Source organism: Bos javanicus, chromosome X (genome assembly GCF_032452875.1).
Source record: "Bos javanicus breed banteng chromosome X, ARS-OSU_banteng_1.0, whole genome shotgun sequence".
In the NCBI taxonomy this organism is placed as follows: Eukaryota; Metazoa; Chordata; class Mammalia; order Artiodactyla; family Bovidae; genus Bos; species Bos javanicus.
Window position 1 is genome coordinate 58,657,180 of NC_083897.1, and position 16,449 is coordinate 58,673,628.

Sequence of the window (16,449 nt, forward strand, 5' to 3'; positions counted from 1 at the left end):
TCTTTTGCTTCCCCCCAAGGGGTTTTTCTGCAAAGAAGAAAAAGACTTTGATAGCTGGTGTAGCCTTGTTCAGAAGGTAAAGATCTATGTTTTTCTCAGTCTTAAAAAACCAAATGTTTTTCAACATAATTCCTTTCCAAAACGGTTTTTCATGGTAACAAATCCAGCCTGATATGACATTATTGCAAGAGAAAGAAACTAAGATATGGGGAATTATACAGAACTTTGGGGAAACCAAAGGAAAACTTTGGTGTGAAATATGCTTACTTTGTCAAATGAGTGATATTTTTAGCTACTGAATGTTCCATCTCATTGAGGTTATGAGTCAATGAAATCTTCAACTAATTACCATTTTAACCTAAAAATGTTAGCTTCATATAGGTCAGCCTAAATTCTTCTATACTCTGATTATAACGTTGAGGTGGTTGGATAAACCAAACTACTCTTCTCTTTGTTTCATGGTTCATTTACAGTTTAGTGTATTCCATTATGGTTTAAGGGGCTTACCTTTCTAGTAACTGTTTTATTTATATATTGATAAAATATAGACACACTGCCACTTAAAGGAAACACAGTTTGCAGAAATCTGTGTAAATATGAAAGCAAGCTATTCTTTTTTCTTGGACACTTTATGTCAAAAGATATTTATTGTTTTGCTGGCTCCTAATCTTTGTATCTGCCCCCCTCATCATTCGCTTCTAACACATGCCAGTTTTGTGGGAGACATTGATCAATGGTTATTGAAAGAATGAAGGGAGATCATAGGGAGCAGTCTAAAGAGCCCTGGGTGGGGTGGCAGGAGACATAATTCTCTTATCTGCAAAACAGAGGGGTTGGAGAGATGGGATCCCAGAGCCTCTCCTAAGTGTAAGGATGGAAGATTTTTCTTCACAGGTAAACAAATAATTCCAAAGTCCCCAGCTGAATCTGAAACCCCAGTTAATAATTGACTGAGACATCATGGAGAATTATTTTCTAAAATTAGTTCAGAATGCAGCAAAACTGTATATCCCATTTAACATTAGAAAGAAAAATTTCTGATAAGATCAAGGTCTTTAAATTAGGACATATACCATATGTTTTGGACTAAAACTGAAATCATGCCAACATGTACTGATGTTCTTTGGGGGCAGATTTAATTAATTAACCCACATTTCTTTGGAGCCAACACTTCAGGAACATATTATCCCTAAGTTGAGTTGGTCCCGTGCAACTGGCAAATGACCTGAACCTTATGATGGAGCACAGGCAGTGGGTACTAGCCTTCCATCAGATCCCTCCCACCAGTATCCTTTCTTCCCTGGCCAAAAGTATCTAGAATTGAAGAGGGATGGGTCTTCAGATGGGTCTGGTACAGGATGGGTATATTTGTTGAGCCTGTGCTTTCACCTTTCAATAACCAGATCACTCTCTTGGGATTTGGAGTCATATATTGCCAATTGGACAGAAATGTAGTGACTCTGCAGTGTTTACAACTGATTCTATGTCTCCTCAGGAAATTTTAAAGGAAAATTTAAGGATGTTTGAATTAGTTCAGAAACATCCATCACATTGGCCTCCCTTTGTTCCTCCAGCCAAGCCAGAAGTAACAACCACAGGGGCAGGTAAGCTGTTATTCAGAAGCTCTCTGGCCAGCAGACCCTTGGATAGCAGTTGTTTTATGAGACAGAAGCAATTGTGGGTCATGCTTTCTGTGGAATGAAAATTTCTACTGTTGGATTGATCAAAGAATGGTATTTCTTCTGATGAACTGATACTTAGCAATTTCAAAGAATAATAGTAAAAGAAAATCAGCTCCATGGAAAATCAAAATGAGTAGAATTTCTTTTTTTTCATGGTCTGATTTAGAAAACAAATCAGAGGACATGGGTAATTCAAAAGGTTCCTCAAAGATCTTACAGAGCCTCATCTTCATCATAGTGAACAGGACTGTGTAACAAGTCTAGTTCATTTCTTTTTTTAATTGATGTATAGTTGATTTACAGTGTTGTGTCAATTTCAAGTATACAGTAAGGTGATAAAGTTTTTCAGTTTATTTTCTATTACTGGTTATTATAAGATATTAAATATAGTTCCTTTTGCTATACAGTAGGTTCTTATTTATTTATTTTATATATAGTAGTATATATCTGTTAAACCCAAACTTCTAATTTGTAGCCCCCCCCCCTTTCCCTTCTGGTAACCATAAATTTGTTTTCTATGTCTATGGGTCTATTTCTGTTTTATAAATAAGGTCATTTGTATCATTTTTTAGATTCCACAAGTAAGTGATATCGTGTGGTATTTACCTTTCTCTTTCTGACTTAGGTTACTTAGTATGATAATCTTTAGGTCCATCCATGTTTCTGCAAATGGCATTATTTCATTCTTCTTTATGGCTGAGTAATATTCCATTACATATACATGCATGTGTGTGTATACATATATTATATATACTGCTGCTGCTAAGTTGCTTCAGTCATGTCTGACTCTGTACGACCCCATAGACCGCAGCCCATCAGGCTCCCCGTCCCTGGGATTCTCCAGGCAAGAACACTGGAGTGGATTGCCATCTCCTTCTCCAATGCAGGAAAGTGAAAAGTGAAAGTGAAGTCGCTCAGTAGTATCCGACTCTTAGACCCCATGGACTGCAGCCTACCAGGCTCCTCCGCCCATGGGACTCTCCAGGCAAGAGTACTAGAGTGGGATGCCATTGCCTTCTCCGATTATATATACACACCACATCTTATTTATCCACTCACCTGTAGATGGGCATTTAGGTTGCTTCCATGTCTTCACTATTGTAAATAGTGCTGCTGTGACCATTGGGGTGCATATATCTTTTTGAATTAGATTTTTCATCTTTTCTGGATCTATGCCCAGGAGTGTGACTGCTGGATCATATGGTAACTCTATTTTTAGTTTTTTAAGAAACTTCCACACTGTCCTCCATAGTGGCCACATCAATTTATATTCCCAGCAATAGTATAATAGGGATCCCTTTTCTCCATATCCTGTCCAGCATTTATTATTTGTAGATTTTTTTGATGATGGCCATTCTGAGCAGTGTGAGGTGATACCTCATTGTAGTTTTAATTTTCATTTCTCTAATGCTTAGTGATATTGAGCATCTTTTCATGTGCCTGTTGGCCATTTGTATGGCTTCTTTGGAGAAATATCTATTTAAGTCTTCTGCTTGTTTTTTGATTGGGCTGTTTGTTTTTTGATACTGAGCTATATGAGCTGTTTGTGTATTTGAAAGTTAATCCCTTGCAGTCACATCATTTGCAAATATTTTCTCCCAGTCCATAGGTAATCTTTTTGTTTTGTTTACAGTTTCCTTTGCTGTGCAAATGTTTTTACGTTTAATTAGGTCCCATTTGTTTATTTTTACTTTTGTTTCCATTACTCTAGGAGATAGATCCAAAAAAATATTGCTGAAATTTATTTCAGAGTATTCTGCCTATGTCTTCCTCTAGGAGTTTCATAGTATCCAGTCCTACATTGAGGTGTTTAATTTATTTTGAGTTTATTTTTTGTATATGGTATTAGAGAATATTCTGATTTCATTCTTTGTCATGTAACTGTCCAATTTTCCCAGAACCACTTATTCAGGGAACTATCTTTTCTCCATGGTATATTCTTGCCTCCATTGTAGTAGATTGGGTTTCCCTGATAGCTCAGCTGGTAAAGAATCCACTTGTAATGCAGGAGACCCTGATTTGATTCCTGGGTGGGGAAGAGCCACTGGAAAGGGATAGGCTACCCACTCCAGTATTCTTAGGTTTCCCTGGTGGCTCAGATATAAAGAATCCCTTGGATTCCCTTGGAGAAGGGAACAGCTACCCACTCCAGTATTCTGGCCTGGAGAATTCCATGGACTGTATAGTCCATGGGATCGCAAAGAGTCAGATTTGACTGAGCAACTTACACTTGTTGTAGATTAATTAACCCTAAGTGCATGGGTTTATTTCTGGGCTTTCTGTCCTGTTCCATTGATGTATGCTTCTGTTTTTGTGCCAGTACCATACTGTTTTGATGACTGTAGCTTTGTAGTATAGTATGAAATCAGGGAGCATGATTCCTTCGGCTCTGTTCTTCTTTCTCAAGAATGCTTTGTCTATTTGAGGTCTTTTCTGTTTTCACACAAATTGGAAAGTTTTTTTGTTCTAGTTTTGTGAAAAATGCCATTGTTAATTTGTTAGGGATTACATTGAATCTGTAGATTGTGTTGGGTAGTATGGTGATTTTAACAATATTAATTCTTCCAATCCAAGAACATGGTATATCTTTTCATCTGTTTGTGTCATCTTTAGTTTCTTTCATCAGCATCTTATAGTTTTGGGAGTACAGGTGTTTTGCCTCCTTGTGTAGATTTATTCCTAGGTATTTTATTCTTTTTAATGTGATCAGATCAGATCAGTCACTCAGTCGTGTCCGACTCTTTGCGACCCCATGAATCGCAGCATGCCAGGCCTCCCTGTCCATCACCAACTCCCAGAGTTCACTCAGACTCACGTCCATTGAGTCAGTGATGCCATCTAGCCATCTCATCCTCTGTCGTCCCCTTTCTCCTCCTGCCCCCAATCCCTCCCAGCATCAGAGTCTTTTCCAATGAGTCAACTCTTTGCATGAGGTGGCCAAAGTACTGGAGTTTCAGCTTTAGCATCATTCCTTCCAAAGAAATCCCAGCGCTGATCTCCTTCAGAATGGACTGTTTGGATCTCCTTGCAGTCCAAGGGACTCTCAAGAGTCTTCTCCAACACCACAGTTCAAAAGCATCAATTCTTCGGTGCTCAGCCTTCTTCATAGTCCAACTCTCACATCCATACATGACCACAGGAAAAACCATAGCCTTGACTAGATGAACCTTTGTTGGTAAAGTAATGTCTCTGCTTTTGAATATGCTGTCTAGGTTGGTCATAACTTTCCTTCCAAGGAGTAAGCATCTTTTAATTTCATGGCTGCAGTCACCATCTGTAGTGATTTTGGAGCCCATTAATGTGATACTAAGTGGGATTATTTCCTTAATTTCTCTTTCTGATAGTTCATTGTTAGTGTACAGAAATGCAATAGATTTCTGTATGTTAATCTTGTACCCTGCAACTTTACCAAATTTGTTGATGATCTCTAGTAGTTTTCCGATGGCATCTTTAGGATTTTCTATGTATAGTATCATGTCATCTGCAAACAGTGACAGTTTTACTTCTTTCTTTCCAATTTGGGTTACTTTTATTTCTTTTTCTTCTCTGATTGCTGTGGCCTGGATTTCCAAAACTATATTGAATGAAAGTGGCAAGAGTGGGCATCCTTATCTTGTTCCTGATCTTAAAGGGAATGCTTTCAGCTTCTTGCCATTGAATATGATGTTTAGCTGTGTGTTTGTCATATATGGCCTTATTATGTTGAGGTATGTTCCTTCTATGTCCACTTTCTGGAGAGTTTATATCATAGATGGATATTGAATTTAATCAGAAGCTTTTTCTGCATCTATTGAGATGATCATATGGTTTTCATTCTTTAATTTGTTCATGTGGTATATCATATTGATTTGCAGATATTGAAAAATCCTTGCGTCCCTGGGATAAATCCCACTTGGTCATGGTGTGTGATCCTTTCAATGTATTGGAGTCAGTTGGCTAGTATTGTGTTGAGGATTTTTGCATCTATGTTCATCAGTGATATTGACCTGTAATTTTCTTTTTTGTGTGTGATATCTTTGTTTGGTTTGGTGTCTGGGTGTTAGTGGCCTCATAGAATGAATTCAGAAGTGTTTCTACCTCTGCAATTTTTTAGAATAGTTTGAGAAGGATAGCTGTTAACTCTTCTTTAAATGTTTGGTAGAATTCACCTGTGATGCCATCTAGTCTTGGACTTTTGTTTGTTGGGAATTTTTAAATTTCTGATTCAATTTCTGTACTGGTAACTGGTTTATTCATAGTTTCTGTTTCTTCCTGGTTCAGTCTTGGGAGATTGTACCTTTCTAAGAATTTTTCCATTTCTTCTAGACTATTTTATTGCTGTGTAGTTGCTCATAGTAGTCTCTTAAGATCTTTTGTATTTCTGTGGTGTAAGTTGTAATTTCTCTTTTTTCACTTCTGATTTTATTGATTTGGGTTCTCTCCCTTTTTTTCTTGATGAGTCTGGCTAAAGGTTTATCAGTTTTTTTATCTTTTCAAAGAACCAGCTTTTGGTTTTATTGATCATTTCTATTTGTTTTTTTAGTCTCTGTTTCATTTCTGCTTTCATCTTAATGATTTATTTCCTTCCATAACTTTGGGTACTGTTTGTTCTTTCTCTAGTTGTTTTAGATGTAAGTTTAGGTTGTTCGAGATTTTTCTTATTTCCTGAGGTAAACTTATATTGCTGTAAACTTCCCTCTTAGAAGTGCTTTTGCTGCAACCCATAAGTTTTGGATCATTGTATATTCACTTTCATTTGTCCCTAGGTACTTCTAAATTTCCTCTTTGATTTCTTCAGTGATCCATTGGTTGTTTGGTATCATATTGTTTAACCTCCACGTGTTTGTGGATTTTTGCAGTTTTTTCTTGTAGTTGATTTCTAATCTCATAGAGTCTGGTTGGAAAGATGCTTGATATGATTTTAGTTTTCTTAGATTTACCAAGGCTCATTTTGTGGCCAGGAGAATGTCCCATGTGCACTTGAAAAGAATGTTCTGCTGTTTTTTGATGGAATGCTATATAAATACCAATTAAGTTCATTTGGTCTCATGTGTTATTTTAATAACTGTGTTTCCTTATTGATTTACTGTCTCAATGATCTGTCCATTGATGTAACTAGAGTGTTAAAGTTGCCTACTATTATTGTGTTACTATCAATTTCTCCTTTTATAACTTATTATTTGCCTTATATATTAATGTACTCCTGTGTTGGGTACATATATATTTGCAATTTTTATATTTTCTTTTTGGATGCATCCCTGGAATCCCTTGATTCATCCCTTGTAGTGTCCTTCTTTGTCTCTTGTCACAGTCTTCATTTTAAAGTTTATTTTATCTGATGAGTATTGCTATTCTTGCTTTCTTCTGATATCCATTTGTGTGAAATACCTTTTTCTATCCCCTTACTTTCAGTCCGTATATGTCTGTAGATCTGAAGTGAATATGTTGTAGGCAGCATATATATAGGTCTTGTTTTTGAATGCATTGAGCCAGTGTGTGTCTTTTGGTTGGAAGAATTTAGTCCGTTTGCATTTAAAGTAATTATTGATATGTGTCTTATTGCGATTTTGTTAATGGTTTTGGATTTGTTTTCGCAGGTCTTTTTCCCCCTTTTTCTTCTTTTGTTCTCCTGTGATTTGATAATTAGCTTTAGTGTTATGTTTGGATTCCTTCTTTTTGTGTGTGTATGTCTATTATAGATTTTTGGTTTGTGGTTTTTGTTTAAGTCTGTATATAAATGTGACTATTTTAAGTTGCTGATCTCTTAATTTCAAATGCATCTTAAATACTGTGCATTTGTACTCTCCTCCCCTCATGATTACTGTTTTTGATATCATGTTTTACATCTAATTGTTTTTTGAATCCTTTATCTGCTTATTGTAGATACAGGTGACTTTACAAGTGTTTTCTTTTAACCTCCTTACTAGTTTTGTCTGAATGATTTTCTACCTTTACTGTATGTTTGCCTTTACCAGTGAGCTTTTTCATTTTGTAATTTTATTGTTCTTATTTGTGATCTTTTTTTTCCATGCAGAGAAGTCCTTTAACATTTATTGTAAAGCTGGTTTGGTGGTGCTGAATTCTTTTAGCTTTCCCTTGTCTGTAAAGCTTTTGATTTTTCCATCAAATCCGAATGAGAATCTTTTTCTTGGTTGTAGGTTTTCCCCTTTTATCACTTTAAATATATTGTGTCACTCCCTTCTGGCCTGCAGAATTTCTGCAGAAAAATCAGCTAATAGCCTTATGGGAGTTCCCTTGTATGTTATTTGTTTTCTCTTGCTGTTTTTAGTATTCTATCTTTATCTTTAATTTTTGTAATTTTCATTACATCATGTCTTGGTGTGTTCCTCTTTGTGTTCATCTTGTATGGGACTCTCTGCACTTCCTGGAGTTGGATGCTTGTTTCCTTTCCCAGGTTAAGGAAGTTTTTAGCTGTTATCTATTCTAATATTTTCTCAGGTCTTTTATCTCTCTCTTCTTCTGGGACCCCTATAATGCAAATATTGGTGCATTTGATGCTGTCCCAGAGATCTCTTAAACTGTCATTTCTTTTCATTCCTTTTTTTTTTTTTTCTGTTCAGCTGTAGTGATTTCCACTGCTCTGTCTTCCTGCACACTGGTCCATTCTTCTGTATCATTTAGTCTACTATTGGCTTCTTCTAGTATATATATTTTTGCATTTCTTTTTTTAAATTATTTTTTATTGAAGGATAATTGCTTTACAGAATTTTGTTTTCCATCAAACCTCAACATGAATAAGCCATAGGTATACATCTTCTAGTATATTTTTCATTTCAGTTATTGGATTTGTCATCTCAGTTTGGTTGTTTTTTATATGTTCTCTTTGTTAAAAACTAATTTCTCACTCTTTGCATCCATTCTCTTCTCAAGTTCTTTGATCATCTTTATAATCATTACTCTGAACTCTTTCTTGAATAGATTGCTTAACTCCTCTTCACTTCGTTCTTCTGGAGTTTTATCTTGTTCCTGTGTCTGGAATATACTCCTCTGCTGCCTCATTTTGCCTAAGTTGCTATTTGTATTTTTAAGTCTGTGGTAGGTTAGTTACATTTCTCAACTTTGGAGAAGTGGCCCTCTGAAGGAGGCATCCTATATGTCCCAGAAGTGCACTCCTCTCTATGTGCTCTAGGTGTTCCCCCTATGAGGGCTGTTTGGTTCTTTCTGTTGTGGTGGGCTGACTCTGTGGGCCATCTACTAACTTAGTTGGCATCAAGTCTGGTTGGTCGTCAGGCCCTGCCTTGTGCACATTGTGCTGGTTGCTGTTTAGTGGGGCCTGGTCATGAGGTGGCTGGTTGCAGAATCCAAGGGGGCCCAAGGGCTAGTGCTGGCTCACTGGTGGCTGGAGTCAGGGTTCTGAAGACTCTGGGGCTGTGCCAACTAATGGCAGAGGTTAGTGCTGGATTACTGGCAGGCAGAGCTAGTTCCTGTAGTGTGGCTTCTGGGCCCAGGGATCCCAGAGCATGTTTCAGATCATTGGTAAGTGGGGCTAGTTCCTGATACAGTTGGATATGAGGTCTGGGGTGTCCCAAAGATTTCATTGACTTGCTGTGGGCAGGGCCAGGGCTGAGGTGATCCCAGGGTCAGGTCTGGTCTGTGTTGCAGGATGTAGTTTTCTTGCTCCTAGTGTCTGCCCCCTGGTGGATGAGGGGGATCTAGAGTCTTGTTCAGGCTTCCTAGTGGGAGGGGCCAGGGCCTGTCCACTGGTGGGTGGAGCTGGGACTTGGCCTTCAGATGGGCACGGCCATGTCTGAGGGCATGTCTAGAGGCTGTGGGCTTTCGACTTCTTCAGGCAGCTTGTCTGAAAAGTGGAAGTATTACTCTTTCAGTCATGTCCGACTCTGGGGTCCCATGGACTGTAGCTCTCCAGGCTCCTCTGTCCATGGAATTCTATAGGCAACAGTACTAGAGTGGGTAGCCATTCCCTTCTCCAGGGGATCTTCCCAACCCAGGAATCGAACCTGGGTCTCCTGCATCACAGGCAGATTCTTTACCACTGAGCTGCCAAGGAAGCCCTGCCCAATTACTTGTTTGGCCTGAGGTGTCCCAGCACTGGTGCCTACAGGCTGTTGGGTGGGGTCAGGTCTTGGCACTAGTGATCCAGCATGTCAGCTACCAGGAATGTTCATGTGGTAGAATATTCCCGAATATGACTGCCATCAGTGTCTATGTCCCCCTGGTGAGCTGCAGCCTACCCACACCTCTCCAGGAGAGTCTCTAAGGCCAGCAGGTAGGTCTGGCCTGTCAGTCAGTCAGTTCAGTCACTCAGTCATGTCTGACTCTCTGCGACCCCATGGACTGCAGCACGCCAGGCTTTCCTGTCCATCACCAACTCCTGGGGCTTGCTCAAACTCATGTCCATCGAGTCGGTAATGCCATCCAACCATCTCATCCTCTGTCGTCCCCTTCTCCTCCCGCCTTCAATCTTTCCTAGTATCAGGGTCTTTTCCAATGAGTCAGTTCTTCGCCTCAGGTGGCCAAAGTTTTGGAGTTTCAGCTTCAACATCAGTCCTTCCAACGAATGCTGCTGCTGCTGCTAAGTTGCTTCAGTCGTGTCCAACTCTGTGCAACCCCATAGATGACAGCCCACCAGGCTCCCCCGTCCCTGGGATTCTCCAGGCAAGAACACTGGAGTGGGTTGCCATTTCCTTCTCCAATGCATGAAAGTGGAAAGTGAAAGTGAAGTCGCTCAGTCATCTCCAACTCTTAGCGACTCCATGGACTGCAGCCTACCAGGCTCTTCCATCCATGGGATTTTCCAGGCAGGAGTAGGCTGCCTGGAGTGGGTTGCTATTTCCTTCTCCACTTCCAATGAATATTCTGGACTAATTTCCTTTAGGATTAACTGGTTGGATCTCCTTGCAGTCCAAGGGACTCTCAAGAGTCTTCTCCAACATCATAGTTCAAAAGCATCAATCCTTTGGCACTCAGCTTTCTTTATGGTCCAACTCTCATCCATACATGACTACTAGGAAAACCATAGCTTTGACTAGATGGATTTTTGTTGGCAAAGTGATGTTTCTGCTTTTTAATATGCTGTCTAGGTTGGTCATAGCTTTTCTTCCAAGGAACAAGCGTCTTTTAATTTCATGGCTGCAGTTACCATCTGCAGTGATTTTGGAGCCCCCAAAATTAAAGTCTCTCACTGTTTCCATTGTTTCTCCATCTATTTGTCATGAAGTGATGGGACTGGATGCCATGATCTTAGTTTTCTGAATGTTGAGTTTTAAGCCAACTTTTTCACTCTCCTATTTTACTTTCATCAAGAGGCTCTTTAGTTCTTCGCTTTCTTCCATAAGGGTGGTGTCATTTGCATATCTGAGGTTATTGATATTTCTCCCTGCCATCTTGATTCCAGCTTGTGCTTCATCCAGCCCGGCATTTCACATGATGTACTCCGCATATAAATAAGCAGGGTGACAATATACAGCCTTGACATACTCCTTTCTCAATTTGGAACCAGTCTGTTGTGCCATGTACAGTTCTAACTGTTGCTTGGCTTGCATACAATTTCTCAAGAGGCAGGTCAGGTGGTTTGATATTCCCATCTCTTGAAGAATTTTCCACAGTTTGTTGTGATCCAGATAGTCAAAGGTTTTGGCATAATCAATAAATCAGAAGTAGATGCTTTTCTGGAACTCTCTTGTTTTTTTGATGATCCAACAGATGTTGGCAATTTGATCTCTGGTTCCTCTGCCTTTTATAAATCCAGCTTGAACATCTGGAAGTTCACGGCTCACATACTGTTGAAGCCTGGCTTGGAGAATTTTGACCATTACTTTGCTAGCATGTGAGATGAGTGCAATTGTGCAGTAGCTTGAGCATTCTTTGGCATTGCCTTTCTTAGGGATTGGAATGAAAACTGACATTTTCCAGTCCTGTGGCCACTGATGAGTTTTCCAAATTTGCTGGCCTAGGCTCCTATCAAATTATTCCTTTTGCCCTGGGTCCCAGTACACATGAAATTTTTGTGTGGGCCCTTGAAGCATAGAGTCTGTATTTCCCCTAGTCCTGTGGGGTTCTTGCAATAAACCCCTGCTGGCCTTCAAAGCCAAATGCTCTGGGGGGCTCCTCCCCCGAATGCCAGACCCTCAGTCTGGGGAGCCTGACATGGGGCTCAGAACTCTTACTCCTGTGGGAGAGCTTCTACGATATTATTCTCCATTTTGTGGGTTTCCCGCCTGTGGGTATGGGATTTGATCATATCGTGAGTCTGCCCCTCCTACCCATATTGCTGTGAATTCTTCTTTATGACTTTATTTGTAGAAGATCTCTTCTGGTAGGTTCCAGTCTGTTTCATCAATGGTTGTTCTGCAGATAGTTTTGGTTTTGTTGTGCTCGTAAGAGGAGGTGAGCTCAAGATCTTTCTACTCTCACATCTTGGGCCCCTAAAACTATTTTGATTCTTTATGGAGAATTGCTAACACTTGGCAGTGGTCCCACCTATAAGTCTCCTCTACACTAGCTTTTGTGTAGCAAAGCAATTAAAAAATGTATGGTCTTAACTACCGAGTAACGCACTGACCTGTTGAACCAAAGGTTTTCAAGCTTTTTTCCCCTTCATTTCTGTATTCTGATAGAGTTCATTGACTCTACTGAACAACTAGAGGAATTTGACCTGGAGGAAGATTTCGAGATTCTGAGCATATAGGATAGTGGGAGCTCATCTTGGAGATCTGTCTTCCATCTGGCACCAGAAGAACACGAACTCATCACGTAAAACTTTTTTAGTCAGCAAGTGCCTAATATGCCAACAGCATACAAACTTAATAGGAATCATGACTGAGCCAATCACCATTTCTCAACAAAAAAAAAGAGAGAGAGAATGAACAATATACCCTTTCCCCAGAAGGAACTAAAACAATCATGGAATCTAGGAGCGGAAAGATTAGGAGCCATCTCTTGCTTCCCAGCTTCTTACATGGCCACAGCAAATCTTCAGCTGCTGGAATGAGGAGGTGGATGTATGGAGGACAGCCAGCAACTCCCACCTTGCTTTCAGCACCAGCAGATGAGAGATGGTTACCTTGTGCTTCTTTACCCTTTCAGGTTTGACTTCTTTGGGCTAAATACTAAGAAGCAATCTGTTCCCTTGCTCTAATAATAAAGTGTTAATCATTGTATCAGAACAATTGTAACAAGAACAAAATGTTCTCGTTAAAGTATTTGAATATGTATTTAAATAGTCATAATTGATCTCAAAAAGTATGTCAAAGACATTACATCAAATGCATATTTATTGATCTTCCTATTTGAGAGAAGCTTACTATTGAATGGGTCATTGTCCCCATCTTAACTGATACTTTTGTCAGATGTCACCCTGTCCTTAAATCATTTATCACTTAATTCAGGGGTCTGCAAACTTTTTCTGTCAAGGGCCAGAGAAGAAATATTTTAGGCTCTGAAGGCCATGTAGCATCTGTCACAGCTACTCATCTCTGCTGGTGAAGCACCTAAACAGCCCTAGACAGTGTGCATGCACAAGAGCCTGGCTGTAATGCAATAGAACTTTATTTACAAAAAAAAGGGGAAGGGCTGGATTTAGCCCCAGGCTGTAGTTTGCTAATCACTGACTTAAATTATTGATTTTTGTTTGGGAAATTAAAAATTGTGGTTGAATTTGACTCCCTTTTGCTTTATAATCATAATTGGAAAGATAATTATTCATGTGGTGACATTTAATCTGTGTATCAAATACTATTTGGGGAATGTTGTTATTGTGCAGTCGCTAAGTCGTGTCCCACTCTATGCGACCTCATGGACTGTAGCCTGCCAGAGGACTGAAATCCTCTGTTTGTGGGATTTCCCAGGCAAGAATACTGGAGTAGGTTGTCATTTCCTCCTCCTCCAGGGGATCTTTGCAATGCAGAGATCAAACCCACGTCTCCTGCACTGGCAGGACGATTCTTTACCACTGAGCCACCTGGGAAGCCCTCAATTTCAAGACTAGCAACATACTAAGTTTTAAAGCACATATTCATCAAATTGGTTTTGCTAACCATTCTCCTGTGTGGATGTACCTCACATCCCAGTGATATTTTCCCATTTTCCACTTGTTGTCTTTTTCAACCTGTATGCATTTCACCTCCATGCTCAACAAAGTGCCCAGCAGGCCCCAGGAAGGCCAGCAACTGCAGTATGAAAACTATCAAATAAAGGAAATAAACCAAACTAAGGTGGGTTTTTTTTTTTTTTTTGGTACAGTTAAGAATATTTGAATACTCATTTCCTTAGATTCCATATTTTTATTTTACCCAGTAGGTAGTATATTCCAGTGAATTCAGAATTTGAAAGATGCAAAATGGTATTCAGTGAAATGTCTCTCCCTCCCACAAGTCAGTTCTGTTCCTTGAACCCTCCCAATGTTATTAATTTCTTGTTTATCCTTCCAGAGGCTATATTTTATGCATATACAAATACATGCACATATATCTTAGATTTGATTTTCATGACTTTAAAATTTCTCTGCTTTTGATTAATCTACAAATGATCCTGAGAACCCAGAAGTATGGAAAGCCCTTTCTTGAACTCAAGCATGTGATGGGGCTAAAAACAGTAGTAAGCTTATCTTGAAACTTGTAGATTTGTTGCCTATTGGAAGACATTTTCAGCCCTTGACTTTCATTGTATTTTTCTGTGCCTCACTGTTATGTTGTAAAGCTCAACTTGCAGTAACAAGAACCCCCAAGGCTTTGAGGGGGACTTAGGAATTTCAGTGACATGGGCTTTAGAAAAATTTTCATCAAAGAATGTCAAAGAGTCAAATGTTCACATTGAATTCCTTTTATTTGCAATGTACAAAGCTGACACCATGCTTATTACTCAAGAAGTGAAGGTAACAATAGGTTGGATTATACTGATTATGCTTTGTGTGTGTTGGCACAGTTTATATAATATTTAAGGAAACAGAATCACCTGGAAGGAATTGCCTCATGTCAACATAGCTAAGTGTTCTGGGAAACTGATAATTAAAGGAAATGGTTAAAATAATCCCCCTAAACAGAATACGATATAGTTTATAATCTGTCCAGGCTTGCTTTGGGTCTGCTAACTGTTAAAGAGAGCAGTGTGCTAGATTTTTATGAGGCTTAAAAAAACATCAAAATGGTTTAACAGGCTACCTATGAAAGAGCAATTGGATGGAAATTTTAATGGCAAGTCTCTCACAGCCTCAAAATGCAAAGCAACCAGCACTGCAGTGTTGATTTGCCACATTGCACACATCTGGATGGCATTTGGAATAAACAAGGGCTTCTGAGAAATTGGGACAAGGGATTTACCTTTTTGTTCCTGGAGTCAAAAGCAAAATTCACACCTCCTTACCCATCCTCCTCTCTACCCCCAGCCCAGGAGAAAGGGTGGCAGTTCGCATTTCCCTTTATGGGTCTGACCCCATTTGGTACATCCTCTGCTCTACTCTACATCAGGCCAAGTCTGCTGCCTGTGGCTGGGGAGGGAGCTGACAAGGAGGAATTGATTTGTCTACGACCATATGAAGTTGATGAGCCCCTCTTGGCAGCTGGCCTTCCAGCACAGTCATGCTTACTGTCGAAGGAGTCAAAGCTCACCCCAGGTTACTGGCTAGCACCTCATTCGGTCTCCGTGAAGAGTGAGAGTTTGCCCTGTGCAGGCTCCATCCATCCATAATGTTGAACCAGAGAAAATTTTTTTGTGTGTGGAAACACTGGGTTCTAGTTTAAGCCAAATAATGTGTGGTGACCGCTGGACATAGAGGAATGACTCCTTAGCTATCATGAAGAGCTTTCTGATCAAGATGGTGAGGAAAGCGAGCATTCTAAGAAAGTGGTGGCCTAGCGGTCTTTCTGAGGTAGCCATGAAGAATCACGCAAACATCCAGACCGAATTGTAGCACCAGGTTGACTGAAATGGGATAGCAGACCTCAGCAGGGTGGGCTCACCCAGGGGGCCTGAGGGTGGGGGTGACCAAGGTCCAGTAGTCCAGCCCAAACGAGACTCCAAGGTGCAGCTTGACAGATGGGCAAAAGGGCTTAGGCCTTCCTTCTTCAGACCATTCGGGTTTGTGAGGTGACCGTTGTGTGCAGGAGGGGAGGGCATGGGGCAGAGTGGCAGGTGCCACCCTACACGCTTTTCATACACACCTGGCAGCGGCTGACTCGGGTGTGGAGCTGTCCAGCTTTCAGCGTCTCAGATACAGGCTCCTCCCCAAACTGCTGCCTCTCTTCCACTGTTGTCAGCCAGAAACTATATTTGTTGGCAAAGTAGTGGCAGGTGCCCCGGGCACCACTGCATTCGATGAAAGGAGTAGCCCGGAAATCCTCTAGGCAGGATCCAGGAGAGACCAGGGACTGGCCCCCGCCCTCTGCACCGGCGGCTGTGTGCTGAAACGGACAGAGGGTGGCCGTGAGCTGGTCACCTGGGAGGCAACAGGCTCTGCTTCTCCAGCCCTGAGCTCCGGTCCCTTGGTTCAGCCCCCATGTCAGGTCAATAAACCAAACACTGTGTTTTGGATCCTTGTCACCGCCTCAGGGCCAGGAGTGCCCCCTCCGAGCTCCCGAGTGCCCTCCTAGCCCACAGTTCCTGGGCTGTGGCTACATGCTAGACAGCTTCTCTCAGACTGCTGATGCCCGCCAAGTCCCCCAAGTATGCTAGTGCCCCTGGCAGATTTCCACTGACGAAGAAATCTGAGAAAGGCTGAATTAAAGAAAATTCAGTGGGATTCAGAATGCAGTTCTCAGAACCCTTTGCTCCAAGCCCATGATGGTGTTTTCCAGAGAAGGGAGAGAGCATG

The 16,449-nt window shown here is 40.6% G+C and overlaps 2 protein-coding genes across 5 annotated transcripts in view; one reads left to right on the plus strand and one right to left on the minus strand.

The window, feature by feature from the left end:
- The window catches only part of ATG4A (autophagy related 4A cysteine peptidase), a 78,967-nt gene extending 65,117 nt beyond the window's left edge, over positions 1 to 13,850 (plus strand). For both annotated transcript variants that reach the window (XM_061409400.1, XM_061409399.1), the window contains 3 exons: positions 20 to 76; positions 1,496 to 1,604; positions 12,260 to 13,850. In XM_061409400.1, coding sequence (XP_061265384.1) covers positions 20 to 76; positions 1,496 to 1,604; positions 12,260 to 12,330 — 237 coding nt within the window. In that variant the 3' untranslated portion in view covers positions 12,331 to 13,850. The remainder of the gene's footprint in view (positions 1 to 19; positions 77 to 1,495; positions 1,605 to 12,259) is intronic.
- Positions 13,851 to 14,446: 596 nt separating this feature from the next.
- The window catches only part of COL4A6 (collagen type IV alpha 6 chain), a 338,917-nt gene continuing 336,914 nt past the window's right edge, over positions 14,447 to 16,449 (minus strand). For all 3 annotated transcript variants that reach the window (XM_061409397.1, XM_061409398.1, XM_061409395.1), the window contains one exon: positions 14,447 to 16,039. In XM_061409397.1, coding sequence (XP_061265381.1) covers positions 15,779 to 16,039 — 261 coding nt within the window. In that variant the 3' untranslated portion in view covers positions 14,447 to 15,778. The remainder of the gene's footprint in view (positions 16,040 to 16,449) is intronic.